Genomic DNA, 22,009 nt, shown 5'->3' with positions numbered 1-22,009 from the left:
GCTACATTCAGACCGAAGGGCATCACTTTGAATGAGAATGTCTGATTTCCTAGCCTGAATCCTAGGAATGGGCGGAAGTGTCTGGCTATAGGGATATGATAGTATGCGTCTGTAAGATCGATGGAGCATGTGACGGCTCCACGAGGAAGTAAGGTCCTTACTTGCGAGAGGGTAAGCATTTTGAACTTGTCGCAACGAATGAAAGAGTTTAGCCTTGACAAGTCTAAGATTACCCTTCTTTTTGTTGAGCCTTCTTTGGCACGCTGAATAAGCGACCTTGAAATTTTAGATGCTTGACTCTCGCAATAGCTCCTTTCTGAAGGAGTTCCTCCGCATAATCTGTCAATTCCTTTGATGGTACTTGGCGGAATGATTTGATTGGAGGGGGATCTTTGATCCAACTCCAACCCAATCCCTTGGACACTATGCTCTGTGCCCAATTGCTGAACCCCAACCTGTGACGGAAGAGGAACAGCCTCCCTCCTACCTGGGGAGCCTCATTGTTGATGGGCGGGTTGACCTCCACGCCCTCCTCTGAACTGCCTACTCCTTGCCGCCCTTCCTGTGCCACGCTGGCGAAAGTGGCCTCTCGCCCTTACCTCTCGATTGCCTATTAAAGGGAGGGTAAGCCTGACCTTCATACATAGGGTTGAAGGCCGGCGAGAGTGAGTAGGAGGTCGAGGGTTGTGACTGAGGAGACAGCAGGAGGATGGGCTGGGTCTGCTTGGATGTGAAGGTTGTCCCTGTTGGGTAACCGGGACGGCCTGAACGAATTGCTGCTGTTGCTGGTGTTTCTGGTAAGGCTGGAACCTTTTACCAGACTTCTTTGGTTTCTTACCAGCAGCGGGGGCGGATTCTTGCTTCCTCTTAGATGAGATACCCCACCTAGCTCTAAGGCTCTGGTTGAGCCTAGCAGCCTCGTGGTGTACCTCATTTACAGCGGACTCTGGGAAGAGATCCGCTCCCCACATGCTGGAAGCCAGGAGTCTATTAGGTTCGTGCCTAATAGTGCACTCCTGCAGAACGTGCTTTCGGCAATTCCTCCTAGCTTGGAAGAAGTCGAAAGCATCCGTCTGAACCGTCTGAAGCTGGGACTTGGCCAGAATCTTAAACAACGGTTCCGTGCCATACGAGAGAGCAGCCATCTCTGTGATAATCAGAGAATTGAGGGACCTGCCAAACCTAGTTCGAGCGTCGAACTCTGCCTGAATCAAGGAATCAGGCAGCCTTGGAAGCTTTTCGCCAAACTGGTCCATGGCACAGTCCGGTTTGAGCTTACCAAGCGTGAAAGTGGCAGGCAAGTTCTCCCACAATTCTCCGAAAGCTGGGAAGAGCGGAGAAGTAGACTCTGCTTCCCTCAGCTGTGGCATGGACTCATCCTTGAGGACTACCTGAAGAGTCGTTTCTACTATTTTTGTAGCGAACGGAAGAGAAGCCTCCTCCTCCGTCGCAAAAATAGTAAAAGGACTCTTGAAAAGCCTGGAGCTTGGTGTTGGTACACTCCCAGTCCTCAAGGCAGTGAACCCATTCGCGTTGAGCGTGATCTCTACTATAGAGAACGTTCTCCCTGGAGATCTTGTCCTCCCTAGTGAGCGCCGCTACGGTCAGCCTAGCATAACCAATGAAAGGCTGCGTCAATCCCGGAGGATAAAACTCGAAGTCCTTAATCCTTTGAGTTCCACACTCCGGGACAGAGATCATACCATCTTTGAACGGAGCGTAAGCGGCCACTCTCCATGGGTTCTCCATGGAGAAAGCTGGTAGCGACTCATAAGGTGGAAGCTGGAGAATACCAGCACTTGCTACTGGGGAGACTGGAAGAGGAGCCTGAGCAAGCCCAGCTACTCGGTCCTCATTCTCTCTAACTCTGTTAGAGAGATCTTGGATGGACTGGCCCGACTGAGACAGAGTGCTCGACAGTTGTGCGAACATCTGTTCGAACTTTGTTCTAGGGCGGAGACTTGTGAGCCAACCATCTCACCTACCTGTTGCATCACCACTGCTGAGAAAGCAGTGGGATCAAGGTGCTAGGTCCCGCTACTCCAACCGGCGTTGCCGGAGTGGATGCGGTGGAGGCCGGAGAAGGCATTGGCTCAGCGGGAGCGCGAGCCTTCTCCTTAGAAGACTTGCTTCTAGAGCTCTTTGAATATGAGGAGCTCGGCTTAGCCTTCACCGCGTCAGCATAGGAAGTCGAAGACTTCTTAGCTGAAGAAGACGACGACGACTTTTTAGAAGTCGTCTTAACAAGGGTCTTCGGTTCTCTCTGTCCCTTCACCTTTGGGGGTACAGAGAGAGCGGGAGAGCGGGTAGGGATCTCAGATCCCAAAAAGCCTTGGAAAGAAGCAGTAGAAGAAGGGACAGGAGAAGATCCAGGAGCGCCCAAGGAAAGACCTTGGGCACCTGACACACCTACCTCAACCAACAAATCCTCAGCACCTACCGCCATAGGCTCAATATTAAGGTCCAAGGTTGCGACGTCCGGGACCGTCTCTTGCGTGGCCACGACCCCGAAAGACTGCTGCATCTCTTGCTGGATGGAGGCTATGAGAGGGGCTGCAGATATGGGGTCAACATACCCTGTTGACTTGCCACCGGGGAAGATCTGAATGGCCAGCTTCTTATCCAATATGTAAGGCTGGCCTTTGGCGGCGTTCTTCCCGAAGCCGCCCACCCACGCTTTCAGGGTTGCTAGGGCGACTTCCCTCACACCGGCAGCCTGAAAGAGAAGGCGAAATGAAGCTTCTAATGGCGGAGCGGGGTTAACAAGCTTATGACTAAGTGTTGTTAGTAAAACGATAAAAAAGTCTATAATCGACTTACCCCCTCCACCAGCTGACTGACCAGGTCGTAACAGATGGCGCAGGCTTCCGGGTGCCAGACGATCATGTCGTTGTAAGGCGTGGCACACGGAGCGTGAGACCTGCACTCATCGTGGGCGCAGGGGTCGTATAATGTCGCATTGCACCCAAGGACCTGACAGTTGGTAGCCTGTAAGTGGAAAGATACATAAGTATCAGGAGAACACTTACAGCCTAACAATTGCTCCGCTGGTGCCGGAGCGAGAAAGTTAGATTAAACCAGAGCCCCGCCATAATACGTGTGGTAGTAAGATGGTTGGTTTGTCCAAGGCTACGCCGGAGACAAGAGATAGAATCCAACCAGGTGTGGTGGTGAAAATGAAACCACGACGGACAACGGCGGAGATGGTATACATATAATTAAATATAATTATAGAATTCATCGTAAAACTAGGGTATATCCTTAAAAATAACAAAATAATTGTCAAACCTTTCCCCCCCGTCTACTAGAAGAGTGCCCGGGTAAGAAGCAAGCTCCCTTCCGGTAGCGGGGAGAAAGGTAAGGATATAGTAGGCAAGCAATAGACCACTAGTAGTGACCACCCCGCCCGCTGGCGGAGCCAGCAATCTATAACCAAAGGTGCCCCGGCTGCGGCGGAAGGCTCCGTTCGTTATAGAGGGGGAAAGGTGGCTGAGCAACTGGGGAGGGGGGGAGGGTGGGTTCTCGGCGTAACACGGCGGGAGAGAGAGAGGGGGGGGGTGGCCTACTCCTCCCCGTCCCAACAACTACCCGCTCGGTGACCCGGTACCCGATAAGTGGTCGCCCTATACCCCAGCTGGGGAGAACCCCTGGCCTCCTCAGAGAGGGAGGGAGGAAGGCAACTGAGGTTGTCATGGCAACCAAGGGGTCCCCCAGACCCCTCCCTATACCTGGTAGGGAGGGAAGGGGAAGGGTAAGGTGCGATGGAACACGTGACCGCAAGTGGCCTAAGCCGCGATAGCAACACAACCGTGAAAGGGCCACGTGAACCAGGCTGTACCAAAACATGGGACATGCACCTAGGCTAGCCTAACACCCTAAATAGAACTAAAATTACATCGTAAAGATGGAAAGACACTTTTAGTAGAAGAAAAAGAAGCCCAGGAGAGGGCAAACTGTTCCGAGGAACAGAAGCCTACTCGGAGCCAGCGATAGCCGATGAAGAGCAAGAGCCGGGATGCTGGGCTAGAAACACAGAATAGCCCTAAATACCAAACTAAGAGAATTGGTAAATGGGCTAACCTAGCTAAAAAGGCGATGTAAAAAACGATGAATTCGTGATATGTAAGCCCATAAGTATAAGAAGTCCCAGTATGGAAGACCGGGAATTCTTAATGAGGCAGCATGGCGCCGCCACGAGTCGACCGGGAAACCGTATATGACCTATTAGAAGGAAAATACTGGTTCCTGGAAGACTAAAATACGGTAAAACACTACTTATGAGGCACTTAACTTAGCCGTTGCGATGGCAGCACGTTCCATAACGGATGATGAGGTAAATCCAGAAATTAGTACACAAGCAAGAAAATGCGTATGACGCTTGGCGCTAATAATTAAGGATGTACGCTAGGGGCGCTGCTGTCCGTGGCGTCCCCTAGTAGTAGTAGTAGCGGCCGCATCGCCCGTTAGTATCAGCTCTCTCTTGTGGGGATTCTGATTGGAAGGTCTAATTGGTGAATGTCTCGTGGTAGTGTTCTCACTCGCCCCTATTCTCATACCGACACTTCTTTTAAAGAGTGAGCGAGTCAGTTTTACTGACATTTTCTTAATTTTGTTTTTCTCTGGTAATTTTAGATTAATTTTACCTAGAAAGAATGATATTAAGGATCCTTTCATAGGCCGACACGAGCTGAGCCCAGAAAATAACTCATGGTTGTAGCTTTTATCAGTTTTGAAATATTTTCATATAAATCACAATAAGTGCCAAAATTTCAACCTTTGGTCAACTTTGACTCGACCAAAATGGTTGAAAATGCAACTGTAAGCTAAAACTCTTACATTCTAGTAATATTCAATTATTTACCTTCATTTTACAACAAATTTGAAGTCTCTAGCACAATATTTCGATTTATGGTGAATTTTTGAAAAAAAAGTTTTTCCTTTCGTCCGCATGGTAACTGCCAAAAATCTCTGAAATTCTTTCGTCAGTTTGTTGTAATGTTTGCACTGTTTTATATTAACCATTACATAAAGTTTTATATATGAAAATGCGTGTAACTTCATGTAGAATACAACAAAAACAACCCATGGTTGTAGCTTTTATTAGTTTTGAAGTATTTTCATATAAATCGGTCAACTTTGACTCGACCGAAATGGTCGAAAAGCGCAATTGTACTCTAAAACTCTTACATTCTAGTAATGGTCGAAAAACGCAATTGTAAGCTAAAACTCTTACATTCTAGTAATATTCAATCATTTACCTTCGTTTTGCAATAAATTGGAAAACTCTAGCACAATATTTTGAATTATGGTGAATTTTTGAAAAAAACTTTTTCCTTACGTCCGTGTGCGGTAATTTGTCGAAAATCTCAGAATTCTTTCATCAGTTTGTCGTAATGTTTGCACCGTTTTATATTAGCCATTACATAAAGCTTTACATGAAAATGTGCACAATTTTATGTAGAATACAACAAAAAATAACTCATGGTTTTAGCTTTTATCAATTTTGAAATATTTTCATATAAATCACGATAAGTGCCAAAATTTCAGCCTTTGGTCAACTTTGACTCAACCGAAATGGTTGAAAAATACAATTGTAAGCTAAAACTCTTGCATTCTAGTAATATTCAATCATTTACCTACATTTTGCAACAAATTGGAAGTCTCTAACACAATATTTCGATTTAAGTTGAATTTTTGAAAAAGTTTTTTCCTTTTGTCCGCGCGATAACTGCCGAAAATCTCAGAAATTCTTTCGTCAGTTTGTCGTAATGTTTGCACCATTTTATATCAGGCGTTACATTAAAGTTTTATATATGAAAATGTGTGCAATTTCATGTAGAATACAACAAAAAACAACCCATGGTTGTAGCTTTTATCAGTTTTGAAATATTTTCATATAAATCACAATAAGTGGCAAAATTTCAACCTTCGGTCAACTTTGACTCGACCGAAATGATAGAAAAACGCAATTGTAAGCTAAAATGCTTACATTCTAGTAATGGTCGAAAAATGCAATTGTAAGCTAAAACTCTTACATTCTAGTAATATCCAATCATTTACCTTCATTTTGGAACAAATTGGAAAACTCTAGCACAATATTTCGATTTATGGTGAATTTTTGAAAAACACTTTTTTTTTCCTTACGTCCGTGCGCGGTAACTTGCCGAAAATGTCAGAAATTGTTTCATCAGTTTGTCGTAATGTTTGCTCCGTTTTATATTAGCCGTTACATAAAGCTTTATATGAAAATGTGCGAAATTTCTTGTAGAATACAACAAAAAATAACTCATGGTTGTAGCTATTATCAATTTTGAAATATTTTCATATAAATCACAATAAGTGCCAAAATTTCAACCTTCGGTCAACTTTGACTCGACTGAAATGGTTAAAAAATGCAATTGTAAGCGAAAACTCTTACATTTTAGTAATAATCAATCATTTACCTTCATCTTGCAACAAATTGGAAAACTCTAGCACAATATTTCGATTTATGGTGAATTTTTTACAAAAAGTTTTTCCTTTCGTCCGCGCCGTAACTGCCAAAAATCTCAGAAATTCTTTCGTCAGTTTGCTGTAATGTTTGCACTGTTTTATATTAGCCGTTAACATATAGTTTTATATATGAAAATGTGTGCAATTTCCTGTAGAATACAACTTAAAACAACCCATGGTGGTAGCTTTTACCAGTTTTGAAATATTTTCATATAAATAACGATAAGTGCCAAACTTTCAACCTTCAGTCAACTTTGACTCGACCGAAATGGTAGAAAAACGCAATTGTAAGCTAAAACTCTTACATTCTAGTAATATTCAATCATTTACCTTCATTTTGCAACAAACTGGAAGTTTCTAACACAATATTTCAATTTAAATTGAATTTTTGAAAAAGTTTTTCCTTTCGTCCGTGCAGTAACTGCCGAAAACCTCAGAAATTCTTTTGTCAGTTTGTTGTAATGTTTGCACCGTTTTATATTAGGCGCTACATGAAGTTTTATATATGAAAATGTGTGCAATTTCATGTAGAATACAACAAAAAACAACCCATGGTTGTAGCTTTTATCAGTTTTGAAATATTTTCATATAAATCACAATAAGTGGCAAAATTTCAACCTTTGGTCAACTTTGACTGGACCAAAATGGTCGAAAAATGCAATTGTAATAAGCTAAAACTCTTACATTCTAGTAATGGTCGAAAAACGCAATTGTAAGCTAAAACTCTTACATTCTAGTAATATTCAATCATTTACCTTCATTTTGGAACAAATTGGAAAACTCTAGCACAATATTTCGATTTATGGTGAATTTTTGAAAAACACTTTTTCCTTACGTCCGTGCGCGGTAACTTGCCGAAAATCTAGGAAATTCTTTCATCAGTTTGTTGTAATGTTTGCACCGTTTTATATTAGCCGTTACATAAAGCTTTTTGTGAAAATGTGCGCAATTTCATGTAGAATACAACAAAAAATAACTCATGGTTGTAGCTTTTATCAGTTTTGAAATATTTTCATATAAATCATGATAAGTGCCAAAATTTCAACCTTCGGTCAACTTTGACCCGACCGAAATGGTCGAAAAACGCAACTGTAAGCGAAAACTCTCAATTCTAGTAATATTCAATCATTTACCTTTATTTTGCAACAAATTGGAAAACTCTAGTACAATATTTCGATTTATGGTGAATATTTGAAAAAACTTTTTCCTTACGTCCGCGCGCGTGGTAACATGCCGAAAATCTCAGAAATTCTTTCGTCAGTTTGTCGTAATGTTTGCATCGTTTTATATTAGCCATTACATAAAGATTTATATATGAAAATGTGCACAGTTTCATGTAGAATACAAAAAAATAACTCATGGTTGTACCTTTTATCAGATTTGAAATATTTTCATATAAATCACGATAAATAGAAAAAATTCGACATTGGGTCAACTTTAACTTGACCGAAATGGTCGAAAACTGCCATTGTAAGCTAAAACACTTACAGTCTAGTAATATTCAATCAACTGCCTTCATTTTTCAACAAATGGGAAATCTCTAGCACAATATTTTGATTTATGGTGAATTTTTGAAAAAAACTTTTTTTTTACGTCCACGCATTACAAATTCATGCATCATTTTGTGATAATATTTTCTCTGTGTTGCTTTGATTGTTTTACAATTTGTTATATACCAAAATCATTGCAATCTAGTGTACAGTACAACGGAAAAAAATGAACTCATTAGCTGTAACCGTTTTGCTTACAGCGCGATTTGTATACAATTATATATGAAATTTTTGTTTTGCGCTGTCATATATTCCAATATTTATATATGATAATGATATTTTTTTTCATTTCTGATGGTTACATACTAAACTTCAAGCAGTGACAAAAAAAGGAGCCAAAAATGAACTCTTAATCCTAAAAACTAAGCGTGCTGTGATTTTTTTTTTAACTTTTTTTTCCGCTTCAGCGCTAACTCCCGAATGCCGCCGGCATACGAGAGACACTGGTAAATAGCAGCTCGGCGTTTAAGGGTTAACTTCTACCCACTTTGGTAAATAGCGGCTCGGCGTTTAAGGGTTAACTTCTACCTTCAGGACATTGCCCACAAGTCCTTGGACACTTGTTCCTTGCGAACTGTGGTGGCTGCCCAATAAATTGTATAGCTTACCCTGCTCTTTTAATAGGACAGAGTTGCATCTCACCTTAGATGTGCAGTAGCAGATGTGAGAATGTATGGTAAGTGACTGGTCTCTCTTATTCTCTGTCCCTTTATCCTTTTTCTTCGGGGAGAGAGTGGATTTGGCCATTACATGCTGGAACTGGCTCTGATGCTGGTAAGTGCCACAATAGAGCAATCATTCTATCCTTAGATTATATAAGCAACTGCCCCTTTCTATTGTAAGGGGAGGAGGGGGATCCCTGGCAATAAAACAAACCCAAATGATTATGTTTGCCTTAACTTTCAGATTCATCCAAGCTTGTTTTCTTATGAGGTCACTTTTCTTCCCTCATTCAAAAAAAGGCCCAGAGGTCTGATGTTTGATCTTGCAGTTCCTATACTACTCTGATCAATTCATCAGGGGCAAGATTCCTTTACGTGCTCTTAGGACCAGGATGAGAATCACAGTGTGGGAACTCCAGTCAGCTCTTAAGACTTATTCCCAGATTCCTCCCACCAATAAGTCTTCCTAATGTAAAGGACTGAGGGTTTGTATAGTGTGTAAGAACAAATGACAATTTTTAAAAGTAAATTGTATTTTTCCTAACCATACAAACCTGAGCTCCTTTACACATTAGGCCCACCTCATGCCACCTCTCAATCTGATACCTGGCCCAAAAGCAAAGTGGAATGTTTACATTCGAGTGGGCGGGACTCCCACCAACCAAATGGTAGTTAAACTTCCTAACTACTTTGTTCAAAAGTCTAGCAGCCATTTTTCCAGCTTCGCCAAAAGTAATTCCTAATGTAAAGAATTTCAGGTTTGTATAGTTAGGAAAAATACAATTTACTTTTAAAAGTTGTCATTTTTCATTGACTTCCTTGGATGTGAGCATTCAAGAGGTGAGGATTAGTTCTTGACTCTGTCTTGGATGTTGCTGCAAACTCAGAACCATTCGGCACCAAGTATGTCTCGCCCAAGGAAGAAGTGTTTAGGACTGTCTTTTCTTTCTGACTTCGTGAGACAATCAGAGAGGCGTACTCTGCAACTGGGGTTAACAACACCTATACGCTCTGACCAAGAACTCACGAAGCCAATGGCTTAGTCTATTCCTTGCATTCTGGAAGTATTTGGTGGACTGGAAGCAGAGATGTGGTCTCATCAGACCACATTCATGTCTTTTTTCGCGTGGGTCTTGCCCACAAGTCCTTGGAACCCCTTTTCCCTGGACCTGTGGTGGGTGCTCAACAAGTTGGGTTTCTTACCTGGCTCCTATAAGAAGACAAGTTGCATCTCACCCAATATGTACAGTTCTGGAAGCGAGAGGGATTTCTTGTCTGCTTGCTTCTCTTCTTTCGGGGAGAGAATGTGGACTCAAACCGACACTAGCTGGAACTGGCATCTGATGTAGTAAGTTTACACATAGAGCACCCGTTTTACCTTTCTTCCTAAAATTCCAGAGGTAATCCCACTCCTTCCTCTAGCAAGGGGAGGAAGGAGATCCTGGCAACAAGACAAACCCTTTTGAGTTTTGCCTTACTGCCTCTGACTTGAGAGATTCTACCTAGCCTTTTTTCGAATGAGTAACAATTCCTCACTCATTTGAAAAGGTCCAGAAGTCCAACATTTGATCTCAGTTCCTATACCCTGATCAGTATGTCAGAGGCTCGGTACTCTTCCCAGGAGCAACAAACTCCAGTCAGTTCAAAGAGACTCACTTAGATTCCTCCCTCCAACCAGTGAGTCTCCCTACTGCAAAGGACCGATGGTTTATATATCGTGTAGGAACATATCACAATTTTGTCAAGTAAATTGTATTTTTCCAAACTGTACAAATCTGAGGGCCTTTACATTACATTTATGCCCACTTCATGCCATCCATCAATCTGAAACCTGCGGCGAAAGGCAAACTGGGATTCCTGCCCACTGGACAGTAGTTACTGCCTAACCACCTTGTTCAAGAGTTTGATATTAGGCCATTTTCCAACATCGCTGAAAGTAATTCCTAATGTTGCGAATCCCAGGTTTGTATAGTTAGGAAAAATAGTTTACTTTTAACAATTTTAATTTTTCATTTAAGTGTTGAGAATGCCTACATAAATTGAAAACATAACTGACCAAGAGTGTAAGAAAATTTTTTTTTTTTTTTTTTTTTGGCAAATTGGTATTCAGATGTAAACCAAGGGACAATCACATGCATATTAGATTTAATAGGGAAAGAAAGAAAAAAATTTTGAATTTTAATTTCTTAATATAAATAGGGAATAAGATCATGTTCGTTTTTAATTTCAATCATCAGATATATATGCAGTAAAGTGGGTAGTGTAGTGGTAATATGTATACAGTAATACCTCAATCTTACGCGATTCGAGAAGCGCGAATTCACAATACGTAGTGCGAACTTTTCATTGGAACCTAACTAATTATTATACGCAAGTATTTCACGGACACGTGAATGCAAACACAACATCTTTGAATCCTGGGGAAACCCTGAAGGTGTTTGTTCAATTTTTTTATGTAATTTATAAGTTTTCTAGCTTTTATGTAAATTAAATAACATTAAATAATAAAAATAATAATTTCTCTCTCTCTCTCTCTCTCTCTCTCTCTCTCTCTCTCTCTCTCTCTCTCTCTCTCTCTCTCTCTCTCTCTCTCTCTCTTGTAGTTAACAGTGGCACAGATAATTTTTAATTGATCTATTTTTAGCTTTACCTTCTAGAACTGTAAAAGTTGTATTAGTCCAAACAAACAGCACTGTTTGTTCATGAAAAGAAATTTCAGAAACAAAGAGAAAGAGACAGAATAAAGAATTTCTTAACAGGGTTGAGAAGACTTCTAAAAATAGATTGTTGGTCAGAAGGGGGAAAGACAAGAGAACTATGTAGTATGTATGTAATCTTCACACACTCCTATATTTTTATCAACCATTAATTTCTTTTTTTGAGTATAGTATTAAGCTAACTTTTAAATGAAATTACAGTAGCTTTTTCATTTTAAAGTTAGCTAATATTTAAGGAGCATGATTAGGGTCATATTTAGTGTTCAAACTCTAGAAGTAGGCATTTATTAGCATTTTTAGAGACCATGCCAAACTTTCGCAAAAATTCCCCTTATGCAAGGGGGTCTGGAACCTAACCTCACTTAAGTTTGGGGTATTACTGTACTACTTTTAATGTTAAGACACATGAGGGACCATTTGAAATGGAAATAAAAATCTGAATTTACTGTTTTGCCAACTTCGTCATTTGGGGTAGTATTATAAAGAATAAATAGCTACATGAATCACATTTATTTTAGACTTCTTCCTGATGGGTTGTGACATCTTATGAATTATCTCCATTTTCCTATCTTGTGCATTTCATCCTGGGCCTCCCCTTTTGATTGCCATCCTGCTTTTTAAATGTTTCCACATCACATGCCCAAATAATTTTAGATCTATTTTCTAATATCTGACCAACATGTTTCTTCTTAATTTGTAATGTAATTTTTCCCATTGTAGTGTGGTATGAATTCCCTTTTTTCAATGTGTCAATTTCTTTTCAATCTGCAGAATAGTTTATTACCAACATATCTTCATTTTGCCAAAACCTGGGTGTATTGCCTATTTGGAATTTTAAGAAAATCCCTAGACTTAATTTTTTCAGTTTTTTAAGTTATTCAAATATTATCCCATCCTGTGTCATATATCTATATATTTTGTATATAATTTTACAGAATTTGTGTATACTGGGGTGTGCCTTACAAAAGAACCATTGTTTAAGCGCAATCTTAGCAACTTTGGCCCCACCAACTTGCGAGCAACAACTTGCTACAATATGATACGACTAGCAGCACCAAAACTTGGCGATGTTGTTATTGATCCAATGTGTGGTGGAGCAACAATACCTATGGAGGTAAGGTAGATGCTTAATTTTTTTGGTTCTTGTTCCATTAACTTCTTGGGTACTCAGCTCATATGAAGAACAAACCTAATAAGAAGTGTTATAAGTGCCTATTGCTAATCCATGTGGAGACATCAGGGTTAACTCCTAACCTAAAACAAGTATATATATAGTAAGACTTCACTGATATGGAGGGAGATCCTGACTTGATTTACAGGAATTTACTAAAAACTGCTTGGCTAGCTTAATGTAGCCTTACTTGGTTAATGCAGGCCTAGGTTCCCAAACAGAGTATTTGTTATTATAAAGGTATAAATACATTAATAATATAGAGTAGCTCAATGATATTTTCATTTTAACATTGTTCTTAACAAGAAAGACGAATCAGTAACAGCTGAAGTGCGCCAAGTGCGAGCACTCCACATACTTGTTGGAACAACAAATAGACTATGAAATGAGTCTGTGAATCTGTTTTACATTAAGGGGGCCAGCCAGAACCCTATATATGGTGGTATAGGGCAAAAAATGCAAAGTCATGAAAAAATTCATGGAGCTTCATATAGCAATTGAGAATATGTATACGAAATATTTCGTCAAAATTCCTCTTACTTTCGTAGTTACAGGGTAATTAGTAAACAACTCAATAAGCCTAAAACATTCATCCGTACAAGAAAATGCAATATTTCTTCTGTTATTGTAAATTTTGATAATTATTGCCAAAGAAATTGTGAGAAATGGCATCTGTAGAGATTCCGTGGGTCGCAGAGGGGAGTATCAAGTTCAGCCATGATCAGTGTGAGCACAGACTTCAAGTAGTCTACACGTTCGAATTACACCTCTGACATTCGCTTGCTTGTACATATGTTTATCTATGTTTCGGCAAGAATTTCATCATGCCAATGAGGAAAAGACAAATAAAAAACATCTCGCTAATATAAAGACAAAGAAAATTCACTCTAATATGATTACAGGATATCATAATATATGCGATATTAGCGTAGTTAGTGAAGAGAGAGAGAGAGGGAGGGTTGCGTAGTAAGTAAACGCCCCCGTCTTGCCTGAAGCACACGTCACACTGTCCCCCAGGCTACAATCTTTGAGCAAAGGGATTTTAATTTATGATAAATAACATAGTTTTGGTTTATTCATACCCAAAAAGTTATATGAAATTCATAATAATCATGATTTATTAACATTGTCTTTGTAAAAAGAGAGTACAACTTCGAATTTCACCTCTTGTCATTCTCTTGCATTTACGTTTGTTTATTTTTGTTTCGGCAAGAATTTCATCATGCCAAAACATAAAAATACTAGGAAAACATCTAGGTAACATACAGAAGAAGAAAATTCGCTGTAATAAGCCGAGTTAGTGAAGGAGAGAGAGTTGTGTAGGAAGGAGTGCCCCGTCTTGCCTGATGCAGTGCCCCAAGCTACAATATATGAGCAAAGGGATCATCATTTATGATTAAATTATGATAAATAAAATAGTTTTGGTTTATTTATACACAAAAAAGAAATATACATTCATAATAATCATTATTTATTGACATTGTCGTTATAAAAATACGAAGAAAAACTTTGAACGCCCGTATCTCGCAACTTGAAAGAACTGGATTACATTTATTAAGGAGGCCACATATGCTGGATCACATTTATGAGGGCGGCCCTCAAATGCAGGTTTTTATGTTTATTTTAAATCGGATATGTCTGCATAGTAACGCATTTGGCATATGAAGATATTTCGTAACTTTGAGCCTACCCTGCATAATAGAAATTTTGCATTTTAGGAACTTTAGTATTAGACAACAATAGATTGTAGTCTAACAATATGGATTTGTTGCAATAGTCGCAAAACAAATTACAGTATTATTATATTTGATGAGATTGCATCAAGGATCACCGTACTATATTCTTTTTTTAAACGGATTTAAAGTGTTATGCATTTGCTAAAAAAAATTAGCAGGCTCACTGATTTTAGTTGACTATTTGGGTTTTTAAACACTGCACCATGTACATAAATGTATGGCTCCATAGAAATACTACTTGAACAGGTGTTTTAATACTTAAACATCACTACATACATTACAAGTTGTCTGATAATTAACTATGAAAAATCTCATCTGATGTGTTCATATCTTAAAATTACATGTATATGTTTACAGGGTTCCTTAACATACCCAAAAGCTTTCCATTTGGGAGGAGATAATTTTGAGCAAGCAGTGAAAAGAAGTCGAGAAAATGTCAACAACTTACTGAGAAAAGGTAAATCCATGCCTGTAGATGTAGCACGTTGGGATGTTACACACCTACCCCTCAGGAACAACTCAGCAGATGTCATAGTCTCTGATTTACCATTTGGCAAAAGGCTTGGCAGCAAGGTTGATAATCGGGTATTATACTACAGAGCTCTCCTGGAAATGGCAAGAGTTACCAAGCCTGAGACTGGTCGAGCGGTTTTACTTACACAAGATCGCAATAGCATGATTAAGGTAATTTGTTAGTTCCACATATCTTGTTAGACATTAAAATGCATGCTTTCAAGATCTTTGCCCATTTTTTACAGATTAAAGAAAGTAACATAAGCACTAGGTAAGTTAGAATTATAAATTATACCTCCATCTATTTTGTTATAGTACATTGATCCTAACAGTACTTTAGATCGAAATGATAATTAATCTAAATACTGTACTAGTATTTGTTATCAAAGCATGCACATCTGTTTTACAGGAATGAATTTTTACATTTTTACATGCTTTTAATTAGCTTGCTTTTGTCTATTTGTTTGTTTGTCTTAGTCGAATCTTGTAACTCAATTTTTTGTACCTAATCCCTTCATCCGATGGACTTGAAATTCTGTATGGTTACTCAATCCTGGTGACAATACAACCTTACATGATTAGTCGTGACCTCTCCCATTATCTCAGGATTTGTATGAAACTCTTCAGGTTTTTCACAGCTTCTTTGACTTGGTAAATAACTACTTTCAGTCAAAACTAAAAAGTATAAAATAGTGTTTTGTATAAGTGACTTACCCAGTAATTATATCGCTAAACGTTTCTTCTCGACAGCAACCTAAATTCAAATTTTGCAGGTAGCAGTTCGATGGCTCAGTGTAGGTATACAGTGCCGTCCCCTTACAGCAATACTAGGAACGACTTAGCTAATCACGTCATTCTGTTTTCTGCTGCGCTAGATGAAACGTCAAGTGCTCATAGCAGCTTGTTCTTATTTTCCGGTTATATCACTGGATTTCGGTAGTGTTACAACCACTGGGAATGCATTCACAGCCTTCGAGCAGGATGAGTGATGTCTTTTGTTTATTTTGTTCAGATTAACATTATTTGAGCCGGAAACTTGCAGTCTCCAGGAATAATAATGGCCTTATAAATACTTCTTGAATGGATCACTATTCAAGTAGATCAAATACTTTTGCATATATATTTTTTTACTTACCAGGCTTAATGCCAAGTCATCGGTTAAGAATTGCCTTTATAGTAATTAATCTTTATAGTAACTAAACTTTGGTTTTTTAGAATTTGTTTACCGGCCATGAGCTATTAGCAAGACACCGCGCCGGTAACAGTCACCTTAGAACAGCCCTTGCACATTCGTGAATGTTCACCTGACATAGGCTATTCTCAAGCTTAAGGTAATGATTACCTTAAAGTAATTCTAGAATGTTATCCATTCTTTTATCCCAAAATCTTTGCATTTATATACTTACCGGGATTAGGCTACATGTGAATTGCATCATTCCATTAGGTAATATTTTGATTGAGATTTTGTTTACCAATCATAGTCTAGTTGCAAACCGCTGGTGAATATAATTACCTTAAAAGTAATTTGTTAATGTTAAGACCTCCTTTTAGGCTAAATGTTGGCAATTAGGCCAACATGTTTTTGTTTTGTTTACCGTGCCTGCAACTCATCACTTTCCTTTGCAGAGACAAAGGTGGAGGTGGAAAATGTAGTAAGGAGTATGGTGTTATTGTTTGACTGCGGGAGGCCATATAGGCAGATTGTTACCGCCAATCGAATATTAATTAACTGCAGGGTTTTTGCTTTGGCAGTACTTCGGTATGTTACAGAGAGAGCTGGGGTGGCCTCGGCATACAGAGGTATTTCTGGGCTCAGCTCGTGTCGGCCTATGAAAGGATCCTTAATATCATTCTTTCTAGGTAAAATTAATCTAAAATTACCAGAGAAAAACAAAATTAAGAAAATGTCAGTAAAACTGACTCGCTCACTCTTTAAAAGAAGTGTCGGTATGAGAATAGGGGCGAGTGGGAACACTACCACGAGACATTCACCAATTAGACCTTCCAATCAAAATCCCCACTAGAGAGAGCTGATACCAACGGGCGATGCGGCCGCTACTACTACTACTAGGGGACACCACGGACAGCAGCGCCCCTAGCGGTCATCCTTAATTATTAGCGCTAAGCGTCGTACGCATTTTCTTGCTTGTGTACTATTTTCTGGATTTACCTCATTCTCCATTATGGAACGTGCTGCCATCACAACGGCTAAGTTAAGTGCCTCATAAGTAGTGTTTTACCGTATTTTAGTCTTCCAGGAACCAGTATTTTCCTTCTAATAGGTCATATACGGTTTCCCGGTCGACTCGTGGCGGCGCCATGCTGCCTCATTAAGAATTCCCGGTCTTCCATACTGGGACTTCTTATACTTATGGGCTTACTATATCACGTTCATCGTTTTTTACATCGCCTTTTTAGCTAGGTTAGCCCATTTACCAATTCTCTTAGTTTGGTATTTAGGGCTATTCTGTGTTTCTGGCCCAGCATCCCGGCTCTTGCTCTTCATCGGCTATCGCTGGCTCCGAGTAGGCTTCTGTTCCTCGGAACAGTTTGCCTCCTCCTGGGCTTCTTTTTCTTCTACTAAAAGTGTCTTTTCCATCTTTACGATGTAATTTTAGTTCTATTTAGGGTGTTAGGCTAGCCTAGGTGCATGTCCCATGTATTGGTACAGCCTGGTTCACGTGGCCCTTCCACGGTTGTGTTGCTATCGCGGCTTCGGCCACTTGCGGTCACGTGTTCCATCGCACCTTACCCTTCCCCTTCCTTCCCTACCAGGTATAGGGAGGGGTCTGGGGGACCCCTTGGTTGCCATGACAACCTCAGTTGCCTTCCTCCCTCCTTCTCTGAGGAGGCCAGGGGTTCTCCCCAGCTGGGGTATAGGGCGACCACTTGTTTCGGGTACCGGGTCACCGAACGGGTAGTTGTTGGGACGGGGAGGAGGTATGGCCACCCCCCCCCCCTCTCTCTCTCTCTCCCGCCGTGTTACGCCGAGAACCCTCCCCCCCCAGTTGCTCAGCCCACCTTTCCCCCACTATAACGAACGGAGCCTTCCGCCGCAGCCGGGGCACCTTTGGTTATAGCTTGCTGGCTCCGCCAGCGGGCGGGGTGGTCACTACTAGTGGTCTATTGCTTGCCTACTATATCCTTCCCTTTTTTCCCCGCTACCGGAAGGGAGCTTGCTTCTTACCCGGGCACTCTTCTAGTAGACGGGGGGGAAAGGTTTGATATTTATTTAGTTATTTTTAAGGATATACCCTAATTTTACGAGGAATTCCTAGATTTATAATTATATGTATACCATCTCCGCCGTTTTCCGTCGTGGTTTCAATTTTCACCACCACACCTGGTTGGATTCTATCTCTTGTCTCCGGCGTAGCCTTGGACAAACTCCAACCATCTTGCTACCACACGTATTATGGCGGGGCTCTGGTTTAATCTAACTTTCTCGCTCCGGCACCAGCGGAGCAATTGTTAGGCTGTAAGTGTTCTCCTGATACTTATGTATCTTTCCACTTACAGGCTACCAACTGTCAGGTCCTTGGGTGCAATGCGACGTTATACGACCCCTGCGCCCACGATGAGTGCAGGTCTCACACCCCGTGTGCCCCGCCTTACAACGACATGATCGTCTGGCACCCGGAAGCCTGCGCCATCTGTTACGACCTGGTCAGTCAGCTGGTGGAGGGGGTAAGTCGATTATAGACTTTTTTATCGTATTACTAACAACACTTAGTCATAAGCTTGTTAACCCCGCTCCGCCATTAGAAGCTTCATTTCGCCTTCTCTTTCAGGCTGCCGGTGTGAGGGAAGTCGCCCTAGCAACCCTGAAAGCTTGGGTGGGCGGCTTCGGGAAGAACGCCGCCAAAGGCCAGCCTTACATCTTGGACAAGAAGCTGGCCGTTCAGATCTTCCCCGGTGGCAAGTCAACAGGGTATGTTGACCCCATATCTGCAGCCCCTCTCATAGCCTCCATCCAGCAAGAGATGCAGCAGTCTTTCGGGGCCGTGGCCACGCAGGAGACGGTCCCGGACGTCGCAACCTTGGACCTTAATATTGAGCCTATGGCGGTAGGTGCTGAGGATTTGTTAGTTGAGGTAGGTGTGTCGGGTGCCCAAGGTCTTTCCTTGGGCGCTCCTGGATCTTCTCCTGTCCCTTCTTCTACTGCTTCTTTCCAAGGCTTTTTGGGATCTGAGATCCCTACCCGCTCTCCCGCTCTCTCTGTACCCCCAAAGGTGAAGGGACAGAGAGAACCGAAGACCCTTGTTAAGACGACTTCTAAAAAGTCGTCGTCATCTTCTTCAGCTAAGAAGTCTTCGACTTCCTATGCTGACGCGGTGAAGGCTAAGCCGAGCTCTTCCTATTCAAAGAGCTCTAGAAGCAAGGCTTCTAAGGAGAAGGCCCTCGCGCTCCCGCTGAGCCAATGCCTTCTCCGGCCTCCACCGCATCCACTCCGGCAACGCCGGTTGGAGTAGCGGGACCTAGCACCTTTGATCCCACTGCTTTCTCAGCATGGTGATGCAACAGGTAGGAGAGATGGTTGGCTCACAGGTCTCCGCCCTCGGAACCAAGTTCGAACAGATGTTCGCACAACTGTCGAGCACTTTGTCTCAGTCGGGCCAGTCCATCCAAGATCTCTCTAACAGAGTTAGAGAGAACGAGGACCGAGTAGCTGGGCTTGCTCAGGCTCCTCATCCAGTCTCCCCAGTAGCAAGTGCTGGTATTCTCCAGCTACCACCTTATGAGTCGCTACCAGCCTTCTCCATGGAGAAACCCATGGAGAGTGGCCGCTTACGCTCCATTCAAGGACGGTATGATCTCTGTCCCGGAGTGTGGAACTCGAAGGATTGAGGACTTCGAGTTTTATCCTCCGGGATTGACGTAGCCTTTCATTGGTTATGCTAGGCTGACCGTAGCGGCACTCACTAGGGAGGACAAGATCTCCAGGGAGAACGTTCTCTATAGTAGAGATCACGCTCAACGCGAATGGGTTTCACTGCCTTGAGGACTGGGAGTGTACCACTAAGCTCCAGGCTTTCAAGAGTCCTTTTACTATTTTTGCGACGGAGGAGGAGGCTTCTCTTCCGTCGCTACAAAAATAGTGGAAGCGACTCTTCAAGCAGTCCTCAAGGATGAGCCCATGCCACAGCTGAGGGAAGCAGAGTCTACTTCTCCGCTCTTCCCAGCTTTCGGAGAATTGTGGGAGAACTTGCCTGCCACTTTCACGCTTGGTAAGCTCAAACCGGACTGTGCTATGGACCAGTTTGGCGAAAAGCTCCAAGGCTGCCTGATTCCTTGATTCAGGCAGAGTTCGACGCTCGAACTAGGTTTGGCAGGTCCCTCAATTCTTACTGATTATCACAGAGATGGCTGCTCTTTCGTATGGCACAGAACCTTTATTTAAGATTCTGGCCAAGTCCCAGCTTCAAACGGTTCAGACGGATGCTTTCGACTTCTTCCAAGCTAGGAGGAATTGCCGAAAGCACGTTCTGCAGGAGTGCCACTATTAGGCACGAACCTAATAGACTCCTGGCTTCCAGCATGTGGGGAGCGGACCTCTTCCCAGAGTCCGCTGTAAATGAGGTACACCACGAGGCTGCTAGGCTCAACCAGAGCCTTAGAGCTAGATGGGGTATCTCCTCTAAGAGGAAACAAGAATCCGCCCCCGCTGCTGGTAAGAAACTAAAGAAAGTCTGGTAAAAGGTTCCAGCCTTACCAGAAACACCAGCAACAGCAGCAATTCGTTCAGGCCGTCCCGGTTACCCAACAGGGACAACCTTCAACCTCGAAGCAGACCCAGCCCATCCTCCTGCTGTCTCCTCAGTCACAACCCTCGACCTCCTACGCACTCTCGCCGGCCTTCAACCCTATGTATGAAGGTCAGGCTTACCCTCCTTTAATAGGCAATCGAGAGGTAACAGACGCGAGAGGCCACTTTCGCCAGCGTGGCACAGGAAGGGAGCCGGCAAGGAGTAGGCAGTTCAGAGGAGGGCGTGGAGGTCAACCCGCCCATCAACAATGAGGCTCCCCAGGTCACAGGTGGGGGTTCAGCAATTGGGCACAGAGCATAGTGTCCAAGGGATTGGGTTGGAGTTGGATCAAAGATCCCCCTCCAATCAAATCATTCCGTCAAGTTCCATCAAAGGAATTGACAGATTATGCGGAGGAACTCCTTCAGAAAGGAGCTATTGTGAGAGTCAAGCATCTAAAATTTCAAGGTCGCTTATTCAGCGTGCCAAAGAAAGGCCTCAATAAAACTGAAGGGTAAATCTTAGACTTGGTCAAGGCTAAAAAACTCTTTCATTCGTTGCGACAAGTTCAAAATGCTTACCCTCTCGCAGGTAAGGACCTTACTTCCTCGTGGAGCCGTCACATGCTCCATCGATCTTCAGACGCATATACTCATATCCCTATAGCCAGACACTTCCGCCCATTACCTAGGATTCAGGCTAGGAAATCAGACATTCTCATTCAAAGTGATGCCCTTCGGTCTGAATGTAGCCAGGGTATTCACGAAAATAGCAGAAGTAGTGGTGCAACAATGAGAACTCAGGGAATAATGATAGCAGCATACCTCGACGATTGGTTGATCTGGGCACCAACAGTCGAGGAATGTCTCAAAGCCACGAAAAAGGTAGTTCAATTTCTGGAACATCTGGGGTTCCAGATAAACAAAACGAAATCCAGACTTACTCCGGAGTCTCGTTTTCAGTGGCTAGGAATCCAATGGGATTTGTCTTCCCACAATCTGTCAATTCCAGTGGCCAAACGGAAAGAGATAGCAAAGTCTGTCAGACAATTTCTCAAATGCAAGCAACATCAAGGAGAAGCCAGGAAAGAATCTAGGTTCCCTTCAGTTTGCTTCAGTGACAGATATCCTCCTGAAAAGCAAGGCTGAAAGATATAAATCGAGTTTGGCGATCGAGAGCAAACGCCAAATCCTCGAGACAAGTGTCAGTAATTCCACAGATCCTTCGCAATCAACTCCGTCCATGGACAAAAGTAAAGAACCTGGCCAAGCGGGTACCCCTTCAATATCCCCTTCCAGTGTTAACCATTCACACGGATGCCTCCCTGTCCGGGTGGGGGGGATATTCTCAATTCAAAACAAGTTTCAGGGGGCGTGTCAGTTCAATTCCGCCAGCTCCACATAAACGTTCTGGAAGCAATG

General features: G+C 42.2%; 1 protein-coding gene across 1 annotated transcript in view; it reads left to right on the top strand.

Moving 5' to 3' along the window:
- LOC135219107 (tRNA (guanine(6)-N2)-methyltransferase THUMP3-like) overlaps window positions 1-22,009 on the top strand; it is a 228,494-nt gene that overhangs the window by 176,777 nt on the left and 29,708 nt on the right. Inside the window, 2 exon segments of the mRNA XM_064255549.1 lie at window positions 12,357-12,535; window positions 14,686-15,012. Of these exon segments, the coding sequence (XP_064111619.1) occupies window positions 12,357-12,535; window positions 14,686-15,012 (506 nt within the window).

Source organism: Macrobrachium nipponense, chromosome 1, assembly GCF_015104395.2.
Source record: "Macrobrachium nipponense isolate FS-2020 chromosome 1, ASM1510439v2, whole genome shotgun sequence".
Classification (NCBI taxonomy): domain Eukaryota; kingdom Metazoa; phylum Arthropoda; class Malacostraca; order Decapoda; family Palaemonidae; genus Macrobrachium; species Macrobrachium nipponense.
The sequence above is the reverse complement of the archived record's forward strand: the minus strand, read 5'-3'. Positions and strand labels throughout refer to the sequence as shown.